At 40.4% G+C, this 17,953-nt stretch overlaps 1 protein-coding gene across 3 annotated transcripts in view; it reads right to left on the reverse strand.

Annotated features, from left to right (window-relative positions):
- The window catches only part of CADM2 (cell adhesion molecule 2), a 628,684-nt gene that overhangs the window by 104,010 nt on the left and 506,721 nt on the right, over nt 1–17,953 (reverse strand). For all 3 annotated transcript variants that reach the window (XM_061453969.1, XM_061453970.1, XM_061453968.1), the window contains 2 exons: nt 16,211–16,348; nt 10,543–10,713 (listed from right to left, as the gene is read on the reverse strand). In XM_061453969.1, the coding sequence (XP_061309953.1) occupies nt 10,543–10,713; nt 16,211–16,348 (309 nt within the window). The remainder of the gene's footprint in view (nt 1–10,542; nt 10,714–16,210; nt 16,349–17,953) is intronic.

A 17,953-nucleotide genomic window follows, 5' to 3' on the forward strand; every position in this document is an offset into this window, starting at 1 on the left:
TTGTCAGGTACACTTAGCAGAAGGGTAAGAGATGACAGTCTGATAATGGCTTAGTGACTTCCAAAAGGTTGTGTCTAACTAGCTGTACAATGACAAGCAGACGGTTTCCTCAAAAAACCAGCACAACCTAAATGGGTCTTGCTCCTAGAGCTGGGTCTAAGAACTCTAAAGAACACACCATTAAGCCAAGAAAAATATTAGGAGTATACTGGTTTGAAACAAAACAATTCTGTTTTCTCAAAGGGAAATTTTCTTTGATATTTGTTATGATCAGTATGCACCAAGATAAGATGTGCCATGGAAGAGAATGTGCCACTGCATCTGTGCCATCATGTTACTCTTGAAAGAAAGTTTAAGCTTGACATACTAGTCAACTTCCACATGTTCCAGAGGCTTCTGAGATATCACAATTTCCAAATATTCAAATTATTCTATGATAAAATGGTTATAGCAAGAGAACAAATCATGCCAATCTGGAAGAGAGCAAAGCCCTGGATGTGCAAATCTTAAGTGAGTTCTTTCTCTTAGGCCCCTAAAAAATTATGCCCTTGGAAAATCCATGTCATTTCACTGTATAAGAAATTACAGGAGAATTGTGTGCTGGACCTTACTGACTAAAGATATCATTAGGTTAACATTTTCCTCTCATGGCAAAGCCAAAGCAAGTTTCAGTTCTTACAAGTACTCCAGCTATTCTTACTCCTGACTAAACATACTCTATTTGTATTTATTTGAGCTAGTCCAGTGTTTTGGGTCCCTGTTGAAAAAAAAAAAAAAAATGAAAAATTGGATAGCTGTGACACCTTATCATCCTAGCTAGTAAGCCATTTCCTGACTCTAACTATGTATCCCTTGCCAGAGTATTCACACAGAGATTGAGGCTATTTGTAATCATGCAAATATTTCCACATTTTACTTTCAGCTAGTGTGTCTTTCAGGGTGTCAGGCAGCATAATAAAGAGATGATCGTAAGCAATTGAGAATGACCCTTTTCTTGCTTTCTTTTTATAATACCTTATTTCATGCAGCACTATATGAATGTATATTATAATATATACTATATTTAATATTGTATATTTTCACATATTTACATATTCACACACAAATATTTAATATATCTTCACTTATATTTGTTCAGAATGTGTAACTTTAGAGACTGAGTTCCAACAAAAACTTGAAACTGTTTAAGAAAAAATAATGGGCTAAGCTCTCTTAGTGAGTAATGCAGGTCTTTGATAAAATTACTCTGCTTTACACCAGCAGAAAATCCAAACCCATCCTGTTGTCAGAGAAACCTCCATCTGTGAATACATCAGAAATCCCAGTAGTACACTGTTGTTCCAAACTCACACATGCACACTATGTTCTACATGGCTGCACAAGTGCATTGCTGATTTGACTCTCTGTACTTGGCTGCATTCAAGGTGGTTTGTTTGCTTAATTCAGAATCAATACATTTATTTCCCGGACAACAATTCCAACATTCTCTTGGAATAGCTGCCTAATTTTAAAGTCAAGTTCAGATGTTCATTGCAAAAGAATCTAATAACAACCCACAAATGAAGAAATGGCCTATTACACAAACACTGTTGGAATACCCTGTAGAAGCAAGTTAGCTGATGGCTATAGACTTGTCAGACCAACAATTCACTGCACATCTGTGTCTGCCAATATAGAATTTACTCAAAATTGCCTCTCTAGACACTTCTTTACATAACACATATTTAGCTTATTAGTGCTGTCATTTGGGAACGTGGTCAGCTTTTGAGCAAAATCTCACAGAGTCCATTAGCACGGATCACATCACAGCTGCCATTTTAGAATCATGATGATTAGGTTTGAAGTTCAAATGATTTGATTTCACTTTAAAGCTTCAAAAGAAGTCTCTGGGGCAGACTTACACAATTAATTTTTACTGAGGTCTGCTGGGTAATTTACTGTAGTCAGAGAATCTTCACTAAGGTAAGGTAATAACCACTGGGTAATTTTATGGCACTTTGTTCAAGTAGGAAGCAGCGTGTTGGCTGGCTTCTGCTCTGGGAAGACCTGGAGGAATGCAGAGATGCTGTTTCTGGGAAACAAGATGTATCCGAGACATTGAAGAGGGATAAGTGAATTCACTAACTTCCCAGATGTGGACCAGAATTTGTACTTGCCCTCAAAATGTCTTTTCAGGAGTGTGCATGTACTTAAGAGTACACAGTCTAGCAAGCATTGTACTGAGAATTTCTTAAAATTGAAGTACTGCACCTGTGATACTTTAATACAGGAACAAAGAATGCATTCCTAGTTTAGTTTGAATGTAAAAGTAAGCAATGAAATTAAATACCCCTTTGAGATTCGTATTTATCACTTACAAGAAGCACTTCCTAATAACCAGTGTCAGCTAGGCTGACAAGCAAACTTCAGAACAAAGCCACAGGGGATACAAGTCTATTTTAGGTTTACTGTTGACAGTAAGGGTCAGAGGAAAAATAAACTCAGCAAGCAGTGTCATGCTACCACAAACCTCTGCTGGCCGAGCAGAAACTAAATAATGGCCAAACCTTTCAGCACGAGAAAGACTTGGGCAATTGGGCTGCCCTTCAGTGCACAGAGCACGATATACAGAATAACAAGATTAAACACAAGTGAGACATAACATAAATTGGTGATAAATAAAGCTCACAAGACTGGAGGAGCTAATTACCCCAAAGTCTGGAGTGGGGTACAGTATGGTTACCCTCCTGCACCCCTATTATTTTAATATTTGATATCTGCAAAGGCAATATGGAAAGTTTTGTGAAAAAGAGGATTGATCATGGTCTCCTTCAAGATACCCTTCTTTTGGTCAAGCTATAAATAACATAGGTAATCTCTACTTCTAGGTCTAACCATTAAAAAATGGAGTGGCAGGAGGACTCAGACATTATTTCTAGTACATACACAAATACATATTAAAAGAAAATAAAACCTTTCTTATCTTACAAGTTTTGTCCTCAGCTTCATTTCATGTACAGGGGAAAGCTGATTTGATTGCTTTATCGCACTAACAAAAGCTAAGATTTGTGTAAGGGGAAGAAGAGGAAATAAAGTATATTCTGTATTGATATTGCTGCTGATGGCATTACTGGCTTTCGTTTTGTTAAGTTTACTTCCTATTAAAGCTGATGATAAAAACAGCTGTGTGGACTTATAAGCACCTCTATCTACATCTCTCCATGGACTTATTACACATATCTGTTTCATACAGTCTCATCGTCTAGGACAGATTTAATTTTATTCTATCTTTCACTAGAATAAATAATAAACCTGTCATTCCAACTCTTACATTGCTTTCCTTTTTCTCTACCTATCACGAACAGTCCTGTAATTCCTACTGTTCAGTCGCTTTTCTTTTCTTTGTGCTTTTTGTTTTGATGAAGCCATATGTTTCCTCCATTGTCAGGGGCTAGCTGCTTGAAACAAAGAAGGCTTTTTACTTTCAAGCATAATTATATGGGACAGAAATGGCCCGACAATTTATTATTGTTCTTTGTTTCTGTCCTGTGATGATACACTGATAATTGGTAAGGAGCATCCATGTACCACAGACAAAATCCTTCAGATTTTAGGAAAGTGTTTAAAAACCACGAGCAGTTCCAGTGGGTGATGCCTAATCATTGTGCATCCGTTCTCTGCCTGAACTGATGCTCAGCTATGCTGTTCTGTTTGTCCATTTTAAGGTACTTGCTTATCATTCTCCCATAGCACTCTGCTCAGCAGAAATGCCTCCTGGACATTAGAACAAGTGCCCTGTGGAGCAATGCCTCACTACTTGCTTGTGATTTTGGAGCCTACAGGACATCAGATTAACAAATTCTCCTGACTTTTCTTGTGGGGTCCCATAATCCATCTGCTCTGTCAGCACTATTTTTGAACTGCTGTCAGGTGGCACTAAGGATATATTGGGTCAACTCACACTGGTTCCCGTGAGCATGCCTCTCATTAATACAAATAGGATATCTCAGATGTTTGAAGTCCTACGGATTGATGGAAAAATCCAGTGACTGCAGTAATACTCACAAATGATGGTGAGCAATAGCAGGAGAATAAAAAGCAGGGCCCAGTTCCAGTGCAATGTACTCCATTCAGAGTCTTTGGGATTGCTATAGTAAATCATCCTTCTCCTCTTTTTCCTTCAAGTCTCTCTGCTGAACCACATCATTAGTTCCCTGAGTCCCCTTTTCATTTTATAACGATTCCATTAAAAACCCGCCCAGTGTAAGACTTCTGAGTATGTTGACCATGGAGATGTAAGTGCTAAGAAAAGGACAATAACAGCCTGTTCTTAGTCTCCTTGTCACCAATACCAAAATACTGCTTTCTCTATGTTTTTAAATGTATTTGCACCCTCTCTTCTAAACTTTTAAGTTCTTTTGGCACATTGTTCACTTATCTTTCCATGCATCATGCCTCTATACTAGTGCTGAAGAGTATTAAATTGATTGGTGGAAAATTAATGGAGCATGCAGGAATGACAGAGAATAATTACTTGCACATTGTGGCTTTTAACAAGCTGGCAGTCTGAAGGGGCAGTAACAAAAAACATATTAGCAACTGCAAATGCCTGGTGCAATTTGTCCTTGTTAGAAAACTCCAGTGAACCCACAGAAGAGAGAGGAGTCTTGCCCAAAACATGATGCAATGGAATCATGAACCCCACAGCTATTTAGCAAGGCAATGTCTTGCTACCTAGGGTGCAAATCAGAAGGAAACAGCAAACATTCAAGAAGCTTTATATATACAAGACCACAGAAAGGCTTTACCACCTTGTGACCTTAAGATGCTCACACAAACCAGAACTGTGCCCTTATCCTGAATCACACTACATTTCAGTCTCTGTGAGTCATTTTAAACCTCATACAGCTGGCTTATTTCTCTATTATTCCATTCAATTTGGTTCCTCTCCTCTAGTGCCAACATCTCGAGCAGGGTACTGAAGGAAGAGCAAGCAATTTAGAAGTGAAGGCATGGGCCAGCTCAGTGGCTGATGGTTGTGGGATTTAAATTCAAGGAAATAAAGCTGTTAAGGATCCATGTCTCTAGTGCAGATGTCATTTGAACATGTTAGGGGAAGCAGGTGTTTAATAGCCATTTGTTGAAGAAAGGGTTTGATCTCCTTCAACAAAATGCTGGGTAGAACATTTCAGAAAACAGCTTTTTTCAGTACATAGTACTTATGGACGCTAATCCACATCCTCCTCATTTTCAGACTTTTATGCAGATGGCTTTTTTAGCAATACTGTCAGCTTCTGTGCATGGAGTGCTCTTGCTTTTACTGCATTTTACATGTGCTATGAGCCTTTGATGCTTATGGAAATATCGCTGTTTAGAAACAAGTTATGTGTGCCAGCAGTCCTTGACATGTTATGTTGGGAACTAGTTGCAGTTACTGCTTGATAACAGGTTGATAACACCTACCCTAGGTACAGATTCATGAAAGGCTTCTTCCCTTTACCTGGTCTGATGGTATTTTGCAGATGCCTGTTACAGTATCACAGTATCACAGTATGCTAGAGATTGGAAGGGACCTCGAAAGATCATCTAGTCCAATCCCCCTGCCGGAGCAGGAACACCTAGAACACATTCCTGTGTTCTAGGAACACCTAGAACACAGGAATGTGTCCAGGCGGGTTTTGAATGTCTCCAGGGAAGGAGACTCCACAACCTCCCTGGGCAGCCTGTTCCAGTGTTCCGTCACCCTCACTGAGAAGTTTCTTCTCAAGTTTAAGTGGAACCTCTTGTGTTCCAGTTTGTACCCATTACCCCTTGTCCTATCATTGTTTGCCACTGAGTAGAGCCTGGCTCCATCCTCGTGACACTCCCCCTTTATATATTTATAGACACTTATAAGGTCACCCCTCAGTCTCCTCTTCTCCAAACTATAGAGACCCAGCTCCCTCAGTCTTTCCTCATAAGGGAGATGCTCCACTCCCTTAATCATCTTCGTTGCCCTGCGCTGGACTCTCTCCAGCAGCTCCCTGTCCTTCTTGAACTGAGGGGCCCAGAACTGGACACAATATTCCAGATGGGGTCTCACCAGGGCAGAGTAGAGGGGAAGGAGGACCTCTCTCGACCTACTAACCACCGCCCTTCTAATACACCCCAGGATGCCACTGGCCTTCTTAGCCACAAGGGCACAGTGCTGGCTCATGGTCATCCTGTCATCCACTAGGACCCCCAGGTCCCTCTCCCCTACACTGCTCTCTAACAGGCCGTTCCCCAACCTATACTGGAACCTGGGGTTGTTCCTGCCCAGATGCAGGACTCTACACTTTCCCTTGTTATATTTCATCAAGTTATTCCCTGCCCAACTCTCCAGCCTGTCCAGGTCTCGCTGGATAGCAGCACAGCCTTCTGGCGTGTCAGCCACTCCTCCCAGCTTAGTGTCATCAGCAAACTTGCTGATAGTACACTCAATTCCCTCATCTAAATCATTGATGAATATATTAAATAATACCGGTCCCAGTACTGACCCTTGAGGCACTCCACTAGTTACAGGCCTCCAACTAGACTCAGCCCCATAGACTACAACTCTCTGGCTTCTCTCCTTCAGCCAGTTCACAGTCCACCTCACTACCTGATCATCCAGTCCACACTTCCTCATTTTAGCCGTGAGGATGCTGTGGGAGACTGTGTCAAATGCTTTGCTGAAGTCAAGGTAGACTACATCCACCGCTCTGCCATCATCCATCCACCGTGTTATTTCCTCATAAAAGGCTAAGAGATTGGTCAAACATGATTTCCCCCTGGTGAAGCCATGTTGACTGCCCCTCATAACCTTCTTATCCTTGATATGCCTTAAGATGGTACCAAGGATAAGGTGTTCCATCACTTTCCCAGGGATGGAGGTGAGGCTGACCGGTCTATAGTTACCCGGGTCCTCCTTCTTGCCCTTTTTGAAGACTGGAGTGACATTTGCTTTCCTCCAGTCCTCAGGCACCTCTCCCGTTTCCCAAGACTTGGTAAAGATGATGGAGAGTGGTCTAGCAATGACTTCCGCCAGTTCCCTCAGCACCCGCGGGTGCATCCCATCTGGACCCATGGATTTATGGATGTCCAGATTGCTCAACTGTTCTCTAACCCATTCCTCATCGACTAAGGCAAACCGCTCCGTTGACCTGACTTCATCTAAGGTCTCAGGGGTACAGGGCGTTTCAGGACTGCCCGCAGCAGAGTAGACAGAGACAAAGAAGGCATTCAGTAACTCTGCCATCTCTGTATCTTCTGTCACCAGGGCACCCATCCCGTTCATCAGTGGGCCTACATTGCCTCTGGTGTTAGTTTTGTCTGCCATGTATTTGAAAAATCTCTTTTTGCTGTCCTTGACCCTTCTTGCCAGGTTTAATTCTAAGGATGCCTTAGTCCTCCTAGCTGCCTTCCTACATCCTCTAGCAGCAGCCTTATATTCCTCCCAAGTGGCCAGCCCCTCCTTCCATGACCTGTAAACTCTCCTCTTCCACTTGAGCATACCCAGCAATTCCCTATTTAGCCACGCAGGTCTCCTGGCCCTCTTCCTTGACTTCCTACGTGTCGGGATGCTCCGATCTTGAGCACGGAAAAAGCAGTCCTTGAATGTCAACCAACTATCTTTGGCCCCTTTACCTTCAAGCAGCCCTGCCCATGGGATTTCCCCTAGCAATTGCTTGAAAAGGCCAAAGTTTGCCCTGCTAAAGTCCAGGGTTGCAATTCTACTTGCTATTCTACTAGTCCTGCCACACAAGATCCTGAATTCCACCATCTCGTGGTCGCTGCAACCAAGGCAGCCCTCAACCCTTACTGCTTCGACCAGATCCTCCTTGTTAGTGAGGATGAGATCCAGCAGCGCTCCTCTCCTGGTCGGCTCATCCACCATTTGCAGGAGGAAGTTATCATCCATACACTGGAGGAACCTCCTGGACTGCGGCTGGGTTGCTGAGTGGTCCTTCCAGCAAACATCAGGGAAGTTAAAATCCCCCACGACAACCACGGCCTGTGACTGTGAGGCCGCTCTCAGCTGCCTGTAGAAGGCCTCGTCAACTTCCTCACCCTTATCTGGTGGTCTGTAACAGACACCTACAACAGTATCCCCCCTGCCAGCCTGCCCCTTAATTCTCACCCACAGACTCTCAACTCGCTCATCATCTGTCCCTGGACAGAACTCGGTGCATTGTAGTTCCTCCCGCATATAAAGAGCAACCCCACCACCCCGCCTGGCTGGCCTGTCTTTCCTGAAAAGGACATAGCCCTCCATGACTATATTCCAGTCATGTGAGCTGTCCCACCACGTCTCTGTAATTGCCACCAGATCATAGTCTCCTGACTTAACACAGGTTTCCAACTCCTCCCGCTTATTTCCCATGCTGCGCGCATTGGTGTACAGACATTCCAGGGAGCGAGCTGAGCACACCGATTTCACCCTAGGATTGTAGGAGGCCTCCCAGTCTTCATTAATTCTGGAGCACTGCCCCACTGGGGCAAGCCCAGCTACAACCCCATCCCCCTTCGAATCTAGTTTAAAGCTCTCCAAATGAGCCCTGCTAACTCGTGCCCCAGCATCCTTTTGCCTCTGTGAGACAAACCTTTCTCACTTGTCATTGTCCAGACTGGTGCCCTATAAAACCAGCCGTTATCAAAGAATCCAAAGCCCTGCCTGTAGCACCAGTCTCGAAGCCAATTGTTCATGAACTGAATCTTCCCATTCCTTCCCACATCAGTGGAAGATGGAAGGAGTGAGGAGAAGATCGCTTGAGCCCCAGACTCTTTCACCATCTGCCCCAAGGCCCTGTAGTCTTTCTTCATCCCCCTCAGACTGCGGGAAGCAGCTTCCTCCCCACCTGTCTGGAAGACCAGCAGCGGGTAGTAGTCTGTCGGGTGCACCAGGTTGGGGAGCGCCCTGGTGATATCCCTGATCCGGGCTCCAGGCAGACTACACACTTCCCTATGATGAGGGTCAACTCTGCATATCTACATATTTGGTCCCCTACCTCTGCGCAACAGCTACAGGGCAGGGGCTGCCTCGGGCCATCCCCCTCTGTGTGAGAAGGCAGGGGATCCTTCCCCTTTTGGGGGGTATCTCCCTGGAACCGTTTCGACTGGCCCGCCAGGGAGTTACTCCACCAGTCGATCTCCCTTTCACACTCCCTGATGGTCCTCAGCGTCTCAACCTCCTCCTTAAGTCTTGCCACCAGGCTAAGCAGATCTTCTACCTGCTCACACCTCACGCAGGTGGAATGCTGTCCTCCCTCCTCCGGCAGCAGCAGGCTCTGGCACTCCCTGCACCCAGAGGCCTGAACAGCCACGGTTTGGGACGGGGTCTCTGTCTGAGTTGCTGCAGTCACCTTACTGCAAGCTCTCTTTCTGGAGGCGACCATACTGGTCCGCAGTCTGGGACACCAGCAACACGACCTGCGCGCTCCTCCCTGCGCCCGGCGGGCAGCGACCGGTCGCTGCCCTCTCAAGGGCTTTTTCAAGGCAAGCAGCAGGGGAGTGGTCACCGTCACCGTGGGAACGCCCCCCGCCACGTCAGCCTCTCTCTCGCAAGGGCTGCTGGGGCTTCGGGAGATGTCGGGAATCGGTGTCTCTGCGCTATCCCCTCTGATTTTCCTCATCTCCGTTGACCCTCGCGGTCGCTGAAGCGTGCCGGCTGTGGCTCTAGCTAGGCTAGCTCCGATCAGCTGACTGTTTTTGCTAGCTGTCAATCACAGACTCATCAAAGCACAGTTGTTCTGCAAAAATCCACATAGCTGTACCCTGAAGAATGGTGGGTATAATGCAAGCAAATATGAAAACATAGTCTGATGGTGAATAAGTGTTCTCCTGAATGTCTTACAGTTTGTAAGTGAAGAAGAAAAATGACTCAAAGGACAACATGACTTCAGAGTAGGGCACACAGAAACATAGGCAGGTTCATTCAACTCTGAAACAATGCACTGTAGAAGACAACAAGTTTCCAGAAATACTGTTTGAAAAAATAAACCAATAAATAAATACACAAAACACCTGAAGTTTGGATTATCTAGAGCAACATCCTGTATGGACAAAGCCTAAAAATAAATTATAAAGGGCTTTTCCTCCTGGTCTTGTATTATTAACAGCATTAAACAGAGTTTCATTAACAGGATTCAAAGTTATTGGGGCAGTCTGTTGAGAACTTTGCTTCTTCATACCCTTGTTTCTAGATACTTTCAAGGAGGGCTGTGAAGTACTATGATCTTGATTTGTACGAACTCCTTCACATTGCTACAATGATAAATGAATTTCCACTCTACCACTTCTCAAAGCAAACCGGGAGCTCAGTCCCATCGTGTTTTCACTGGTAAAGCTCGTAACAGACTTTTTATAAAGAGTTACTCCTGTAAAAAACAACAATATCCCCCACCCCCAAACTAACCAACCATAAAATACAGAACAGAGAAGCTGGCTAAAAGAATGACATTACCCATCTGCACGGTATCAGAGATTTTTATAATTTTCCCAGAACAGAAACTCTGAAACAAAACTGAACTATAAAAGCAAGCATATAGAACGTGTGTTACTTACAGTGTATTTCTAGAACCTGCATTGCTATCTGAGGTGTAGAGTTTAGGGACTCGTGATCTACTCTGCAACTTAAAACTGCACCGTCATCACTGCGATCTGCGAGGAAGTCCAGCGTGCTGCTGACTGTGAATGTTTTCCGATTTGCATCTTCTTCTTTTAAATATTTAACATCTGAAAGAAAGAACAAACATCTCCAATGTTTTGGGGAAAAGGAGTCCAGCATTAGAAAGCTCAGTTATCTATCACAATTGAAAAAAGAAGTCTTTCACATCTCTTTAAGACAAAATCAGACTGCAGTTATTCCTCAGCTTGCTCTGATTATAAGAGCTGAATATTGAAAAGGGACATTTTAAAACTGGTTACAGGATACCACACTCACATACTAATACATGGATATTACAAAATTTGTTACTAATACATGGATATCACTAAAGCCATGTAAACTAAGGGTTGCATGCATGTAATCACATTAATCCTGCACTTACTATATTCATGGGTTATTCTGTTCTTTGGCTAGAATTATGATAGTTTATAAACTGAACTAAACTGAAGTGTAGCTATTGATGTTCATGAACAACTGTAAATAGAGCATATCACAGTATTTACTGGAATCTAGAGACGAGTTCCAAGAAGACTGGAAATAAAATTACTTCAGAGACCTTGCACTCACTGGTTTGTATCACGTTAAACTGGCCTACTTCCTTTGTGCAGATTTACTTAAGTTTCTGACAGTTTTCAGCCCAGATACTAAAGTGTGGGGAGCCTTCAGCTATGTTTAAGTATTCAGCTCAGCTCAAGGTTAAGGTTCAAATTCAGAAAGTTTTGTTGTAGGACATACATGTTAGATCAGAACTGAAGATTAATGTATTAACTGCAACATGCGATCTTCTTAACACATGCTTTAAACGTGTTTCATTTAGTTCATGACTACTTATAATACTGATTTGAATGTATTTCAGCAAAATAGCTCATTATAGTGATTTGTCACAAGGAAAGCTTTAAAAGACATATATAAATAAATAAACATACATATTGAATTACACTGAGATTGCATATGTCCTCTGTGTCCCCAGAAAAGAAAAACTGAGAGGTTTCCGTCTTACAAATTATACTAAATCCCATTAGAGAAGAATATGACCTAAATAAAATTTCAATGAAATATCAGTTTTAGAAAGCAAATCTTAAATGGCTTAAGCTACACCTTTTTAGATTAAAAATACCTCTGAAATCAGAGAGGTGGTCTTTTTCATTGCCTCCAGATAGATGAAGACACCACAGTTACATGATATCCATTTTCCCCTAAGAAATAATTATTTCTTGCATACAAGCGTTTTTCTGTCTGTTTTTTTGCTAAGCTTTAAGAGCTTTCAATTTCTGCCATGGTGACTATTAATATTTAGAGATCCATAGGTGAGAGAAATATTGACCAGGGCTAAAGCAAATTTATTATAATGAAAACAACAAACGTCTTCACTAATATTTGAGGCAAACACATGAGACTTTGTTCTCAGAGTTAGGTTTCCAAATTGAATAATAAACACCTATATAGATCGCTGTTTGCTTACAAGTAATGCACACATGCCTTTGCTTACTGACTGCAGGTGGAGGACAGACAGCTCCTGAAAACACCAACAACGTTAATTTCACTGAGAGGTTGTGGATGCTTAATCCTTTAGAAAAACAAAACCAATTAATTTCCTTAACAGATGTTTAGAAGCCTTCCTCTAGACAACTATTGTTGGGAAGAGTTCAATTCCTAGAGTTAATTACCTCCCTAAAAAGGATGGTGATACCACTCTATAAACTGTTGACATCCTTATCAACAGAAATATTTATCTTGTCTACTTTATCAGCTGCATCTTCCTAGATGTTTCTTCATGTCAAAATGTTGTAATGGTGTGATTGTAATATATGCTAACTGAATGTAAGCCCAACTGGATATAAGAGCAGTGGAAATCAGGTACTGAGTATGTTATCGCATGCCAGCATTCAGGATATTTACCCAGGGTTTTTACAGAAATTTTTAATATGCCTACTGCAGTAAATGATTTCATGTATTTCCTTTCTACTCCTCTCTCTCCTAAATACCCCCTTGAGGAAAAGGTTTAACAAAAAGATCCATTACAGAAGCACTTTCTCTGGCTATCACTATCACTGTCCTGCATTAATAACAGCACAGCCAGCAAGTGAAGGGAAGTGATTCTTCTCTCTTCAGTGTGTGGCTGCATCTAGAGCACTAGGCCCACTTTGAGCCTTCTGGTACTAGAAAGATTTTGGCAAACGTGCAAGGACGGATTACAATAGCTGGGTTTGTTCAACCTGAGGAAAAGAAGACTAAAACCAGATCAAACTGCTGCCTTCAAGTACCTAACACGTGGTCATAGAGAATCAAAAAAACACATTCCTCTCAGAGGCATACAGCAAAAGCTGAGGGGCAGTGCACAGAAGTTACATCAAGGCAAATACTGATTTTGTATCATGAAATATCTACATATAATGAAAATTCTCCACAATAAAGGCTTTCAAATACTGAAACATCTAGATCAGATAGACTATGGAACCTCTGACATAGTGATTTTTCAAAATTGAATTTGGGAAGACCTTTAGCAACCTGACCTAACCATTGAACAGAGACTGGGCCATAAGAAATCTTATGGTCAACTATGTGCTCATTTCTATGACTCCACCAAATAGGTGCACATACATATATGCTTGTATTAATACTAGTTTATATATCATAAGTATAGATGTTTGACAGGGAAAATAGAAATTACAGAATGTCTATCATTCATTGTTCATTGGCAACTATTTATAAAGGCACATACTTGGAACATCCATATAGAATACCTCATCTTTTAAAAAGACAGTTTTGCTGGTTTTACGTGACAAGTATAATTTTTGTTTACATTTAAAATCAAATTCTGACATGAAATGGCTTTGCCTATAAAAATTACATCTTCATTTTAGAAGTTTATAAAGTCAAAATATTCAGTACCTCTCTGAGCTCTTTGTGTGTACTAAAAAACATAAACCAATTCCAAATGTCTTAATCTGTTGCAACAAAACAAATTGATACTATCTTATTTATTTTTGAAGCCAAATTTTGCTAGGGGGAAAAAAATAATCCATTAAAAATATTCTTGAAACCTAAAAAAAATTTCTTACATAATGCTGTTAAAAGAGCATAGAAGAAATTTGGTTGGAAAAATAGATTTTTCTTTTTTTCTTTACAAAATTATGTATGTAGTTTCTCCAATATTTTTGTTTTAATAATACTCAAGAAACATCACCAGAATGCTAAACTGCACATCTCTTTGTTAATTTGGTGCATATATGAAACCGAACACTAAACAGAACACTAAAGTAAAAGGCATGGTGCTAAGTACTTCAGTCTCCCTCATTACTAGCAGTCTGTCTCATTACTAACACTTACTCTATTCAAATGGTATTCCTTTACCAGATGATGATTCCTTTTTTGAGTAATAGTAATGGAGCTACAATTTTCGAATGGCTTTTTCCCCTTTGGTGAAACTCTGAACTCAATGCATCATTTATATTCGTTTTCATCATGTATAATACACTGTAACACAATTGGATTTACTGGTGCTAGACAGAAGAACTCCTAACCTTTAATGTCAGCTGCATTAGCATATAATTTCATATCTATTTTCTCAGATTTATCATTTCACCTTTTACAGTGCACAAAGCTAATGTAACTTTTGCTGATGCCACTGCAAACTGGTTAGGTTATTTTATTTTTAACCTTTGTGAAATGGCAATGTGCTCTTCAGAAGACCTAGAAAACTAAACTGAAATGAATGTGCTCAGTATTTTCATCTCTGGATTTTTTTTTTTCTTTACTACTCCTTTTGACACATCTTCTTTGCTCCTTCCCCACCCCCCTTTTTTAAAGAAAATCATCCCTTAAGGAACTGTTGAGAAGAGCAAATTAGTTAAAGAGTCACATCACCAAATCACTTCCTGACTTCAATGGCATGCTGAAAGAACAGCAAAGTTTTTACATCAGATTATAAAATAAAATCTTTAATACAACTTATTTCAGTATTGTCATGCTGCTAGGTCAACTGTACCAGTGGTTCCCTTAAAGTACTGATATTGCTTAGAGTAATTTTCAGTATTTACATGTCTTGGATTTACATATTCATCCTGTCATCTTTCTGGGCTGACAGGATCTATGCTGTGCCATGTGTGCAAGCTGTGCTGGCAAATTCTTCTTTTTAATTATGTTTGATGCCTTTCTTTCAGTAATTTCGCTGTGGCTGGAAAGGATATGTCTCTGTTTCCTCATTTTCTATCCATGTTACAAGTGCTCAAACACATTTCAAATGACTCAAGCCTAAAATTCCTGTGTCTTTCAATATGCTCTGGAGCAGACTGGGTTCCTTGGGCAATCAACTGCAATCTCCTTTATTTACCAATTTTATATCACAGCTCTGGTTGTGTACATTGAACTGTGGTGCAGAATAGTAAAGGAAGATTAATGGACTTTGCAATTAATGCTGAAAAATTGCTTGAGGCAGTTTATTGAGCTAACAAAATCCACAACACCAGACAAATATGAGACAAAACAGATAAAGCTGTTGTTTGGTTGAGGTTTTGTTGTAGTTTTTTCATATATATTAAAAAAAGCTACACTTATAAGGTGGATTTTGAATCATTTATTGATCTGGTCTTACTGCACAATGAAGTGACATGAATAAATACCAGTACCTTATCCTTTTTATTCGTCTAATCTATAATGGGACCTCAGTTGGCTGTGGAGATGTGACCAAACCTTCTTTTATAGGAAGCTTTGCCCACCCATTTGCCAAAAAGGATTTTAAACTATCACAGCATTTCTGAGACATGGACTACAAAACTAAGTTTTAAGTAAAGAACTTAAAAAGTGAAAGAGAAGACAGAAAAGAAATAGACACCTTTATATGCAACTCTTTCCTATTTTCCTGCATCTTCAAAGGCAAACCCATGCTTTCAGCTTTGATTTTAGTCACCCCATGACTTTTCAGTTACAGCACACTTTGTCCAATTCTTCCCAGTCCTTGCGAAGTTCTCCTCAGCCCTTTTAAAGACCATCTTCTCCCTGCTCCTCACCACAGACTCAGCATCCTTGCCTCAGCTGCAGGTTCCCAGTCACTCAAACAAGATTCCTTCAAATGTTACAACCTGACTCTTCTGCACCAAAGCAGGCTCCATAACTCCCCTACTGGAAAAGCAATCTCCTGTCTCCTCCAGATGCTTCTGCCTCACCCAGTCACTTAGAGAGTAACATAAAACTGGCAACTGACCAACTGAGACGTGTCATATTAAAAAGGCAAAAAGAAATGAAAAGGTAAAATATCTGCAGTGAATGGTATGGCTGTGATAACAATAATCCCCCAAATAGTTCTCTATGAAGCTGAGTTTATTAAGCTGAAGAGAGTTCAAAGCAATTAAAAACATCAGTTTCTACCGTTTGAAGAAATAGAATAAAAATATGGTTATATGACCAATCCAGCAATTCACAATCATTTCCTTACCTATGTACTATCACCGATTCATTTAATGATTAAATATAAGAAACTTTACAAACATGAATTAAAAAATACGATTCTACACAATGTATAGTTTTGACTATTGGACCAAATGATATCAAAGTTCTTTTAAATACCTTTAACTTCTTTGTCATTCTTGAACCATCTGATGTCAGCTGCTGGTTTACTCCCAGATGTCTTGCAAGTAAGCTGCATCCTCTCTCCCTCCATAACTGGTGAGGTAAATCCAGTGATTTGTGGCTTCTCAGGAACACCTAACAAGCAAACAAGCAAAATGGCAGCAACTGACACTATCAGAGACAAGAATATATGACCAGCATAAAGTTCACTTCCTTATATGTTCTAAATTCAGGAAATAATTCTTTGCCCTGTCAGTGAATCCTGTTTCCTATTGCAAATAAAATGTCAATCTCAACTGTAGTGGATTCTAAAGATTTAAAGAAAACAGAAATTACCTAGTTTTCTAAGGGAAACAGGCTATATTTTAAAAACCATCTTATCTATGTATATTGTGCACGAAGCTCTTGTCTGAATTGTTATTATAAGGTTTAAACCGGTCTGCACAGAAGTACAACTGTGAAAATAAAATGTGAGTGGCAACAGAAAGCTGAACTGATCTAAGTTCAGGACAGATATTTAAGCATGAATTGTGAAGATTTTCAGACTAAATCCAAGGAAAAGTGAGGATGAAAATAAATACAGGAGTTTGTTCATACATTCTCTTCAGACAATAGTTATAACCACAATTCCATTGGCTAATGGAGAATTCCTCAGCTGAATCCCAGTTCTTTAGAGGAGGCTGGATGATCATGACATACTATATGCATAATATTAAATTTGGAACTAGTTACTTTTCTATGAAAAAATAATTGGGAAAAATTTAATCACTGCATGTATAAATCCATGTGGCTTCTGAAAACACAAGACTAACTTATTTTAACGTGATACTGATGACCGTAATTTTAAAACCTCTGAAGATGTCATTGTAATAACTTGCATCTGCAGCGTTTTGATGCATTTGTATTTGTGCCTAGATAAAGGGATCACTCACAGTAATTGATCCTGTGCCCTGTGTTTCACAATTTGCTTTGTTTACATCTCTTTTCCAAAATGACAGATTACATACATAAAATCCAAGCAGCAGTACATATCGCAGAGTACATTTCTGTAATAAATCTATACCTCTCTTTCAGGACAGAAAATGGTGTCTACTATAATACCTTGACACTTAAATCTTCTAATCCATAACAGAGTAGTCAATAAAGAGATTATTAGTACATAAAAGGATAGTTTATCTGATTAAAAGATGTAATATATTTCAAACAGAAAACATACCCTTCTCAGATAGAAGGAGCTCCAAGAGTTTAAAATGTTACTTTGAAATAGAAAATTACAAACCAAAAAAAGGTCAGCATCTTAAAACTTGCAGCTTTCTTTCTTGGAAAGTAAGTAGCTGATGTTCGGAAACTTTCACTAAACTCTCCCCCAAAAGGAAGGTAAATGTAAAAGGCCTGTGAAAAATAAAGTTACTTTGGCTGATAAATAGTGGGTAGCTGTTTTTTTTTTTTTGTCTTTGTAACACTTTTCTATGCCTTTCTGCCATTTAAAACGTTGATCTTGTCTGCTCTTCTATTGTTTAGATCATGAGATGCCTCTCTACAGAGAGGATTAACCACAGGCAGTTGTATTCCAGAATATTCTGCTTTGAGTGGGTATTTTTTGTTCTTAATGGCAAAATTGTGAAGAGTTTTGTACAATAGTCTCATGGGGACAGAAAGGGAGATGTATTTTATATCCTATGCAAAAAACCAATTCCATGGCTGGATTAATATGAATATTACTGGTGCAGAGAACATCTC

Source organism: Pezoporus flaviventris, unplaced genomic scaffold, assembly GCF_033815535.1.
Source record: "Pezoporus flaviventris isolate CSIRO_AGI_PZ_B2104156 unplaced genomic scaffold, CSIRO_AGI_Pfla_v1 ptg000015l, whole genome shotgun sequence".
Taxonomy (NCBI): Eukaryota; Metazoa; Chordata; class Aves; order Psittaciformes; family Psittacidae; genus Pezoporus; species Pezoporus flaviventris.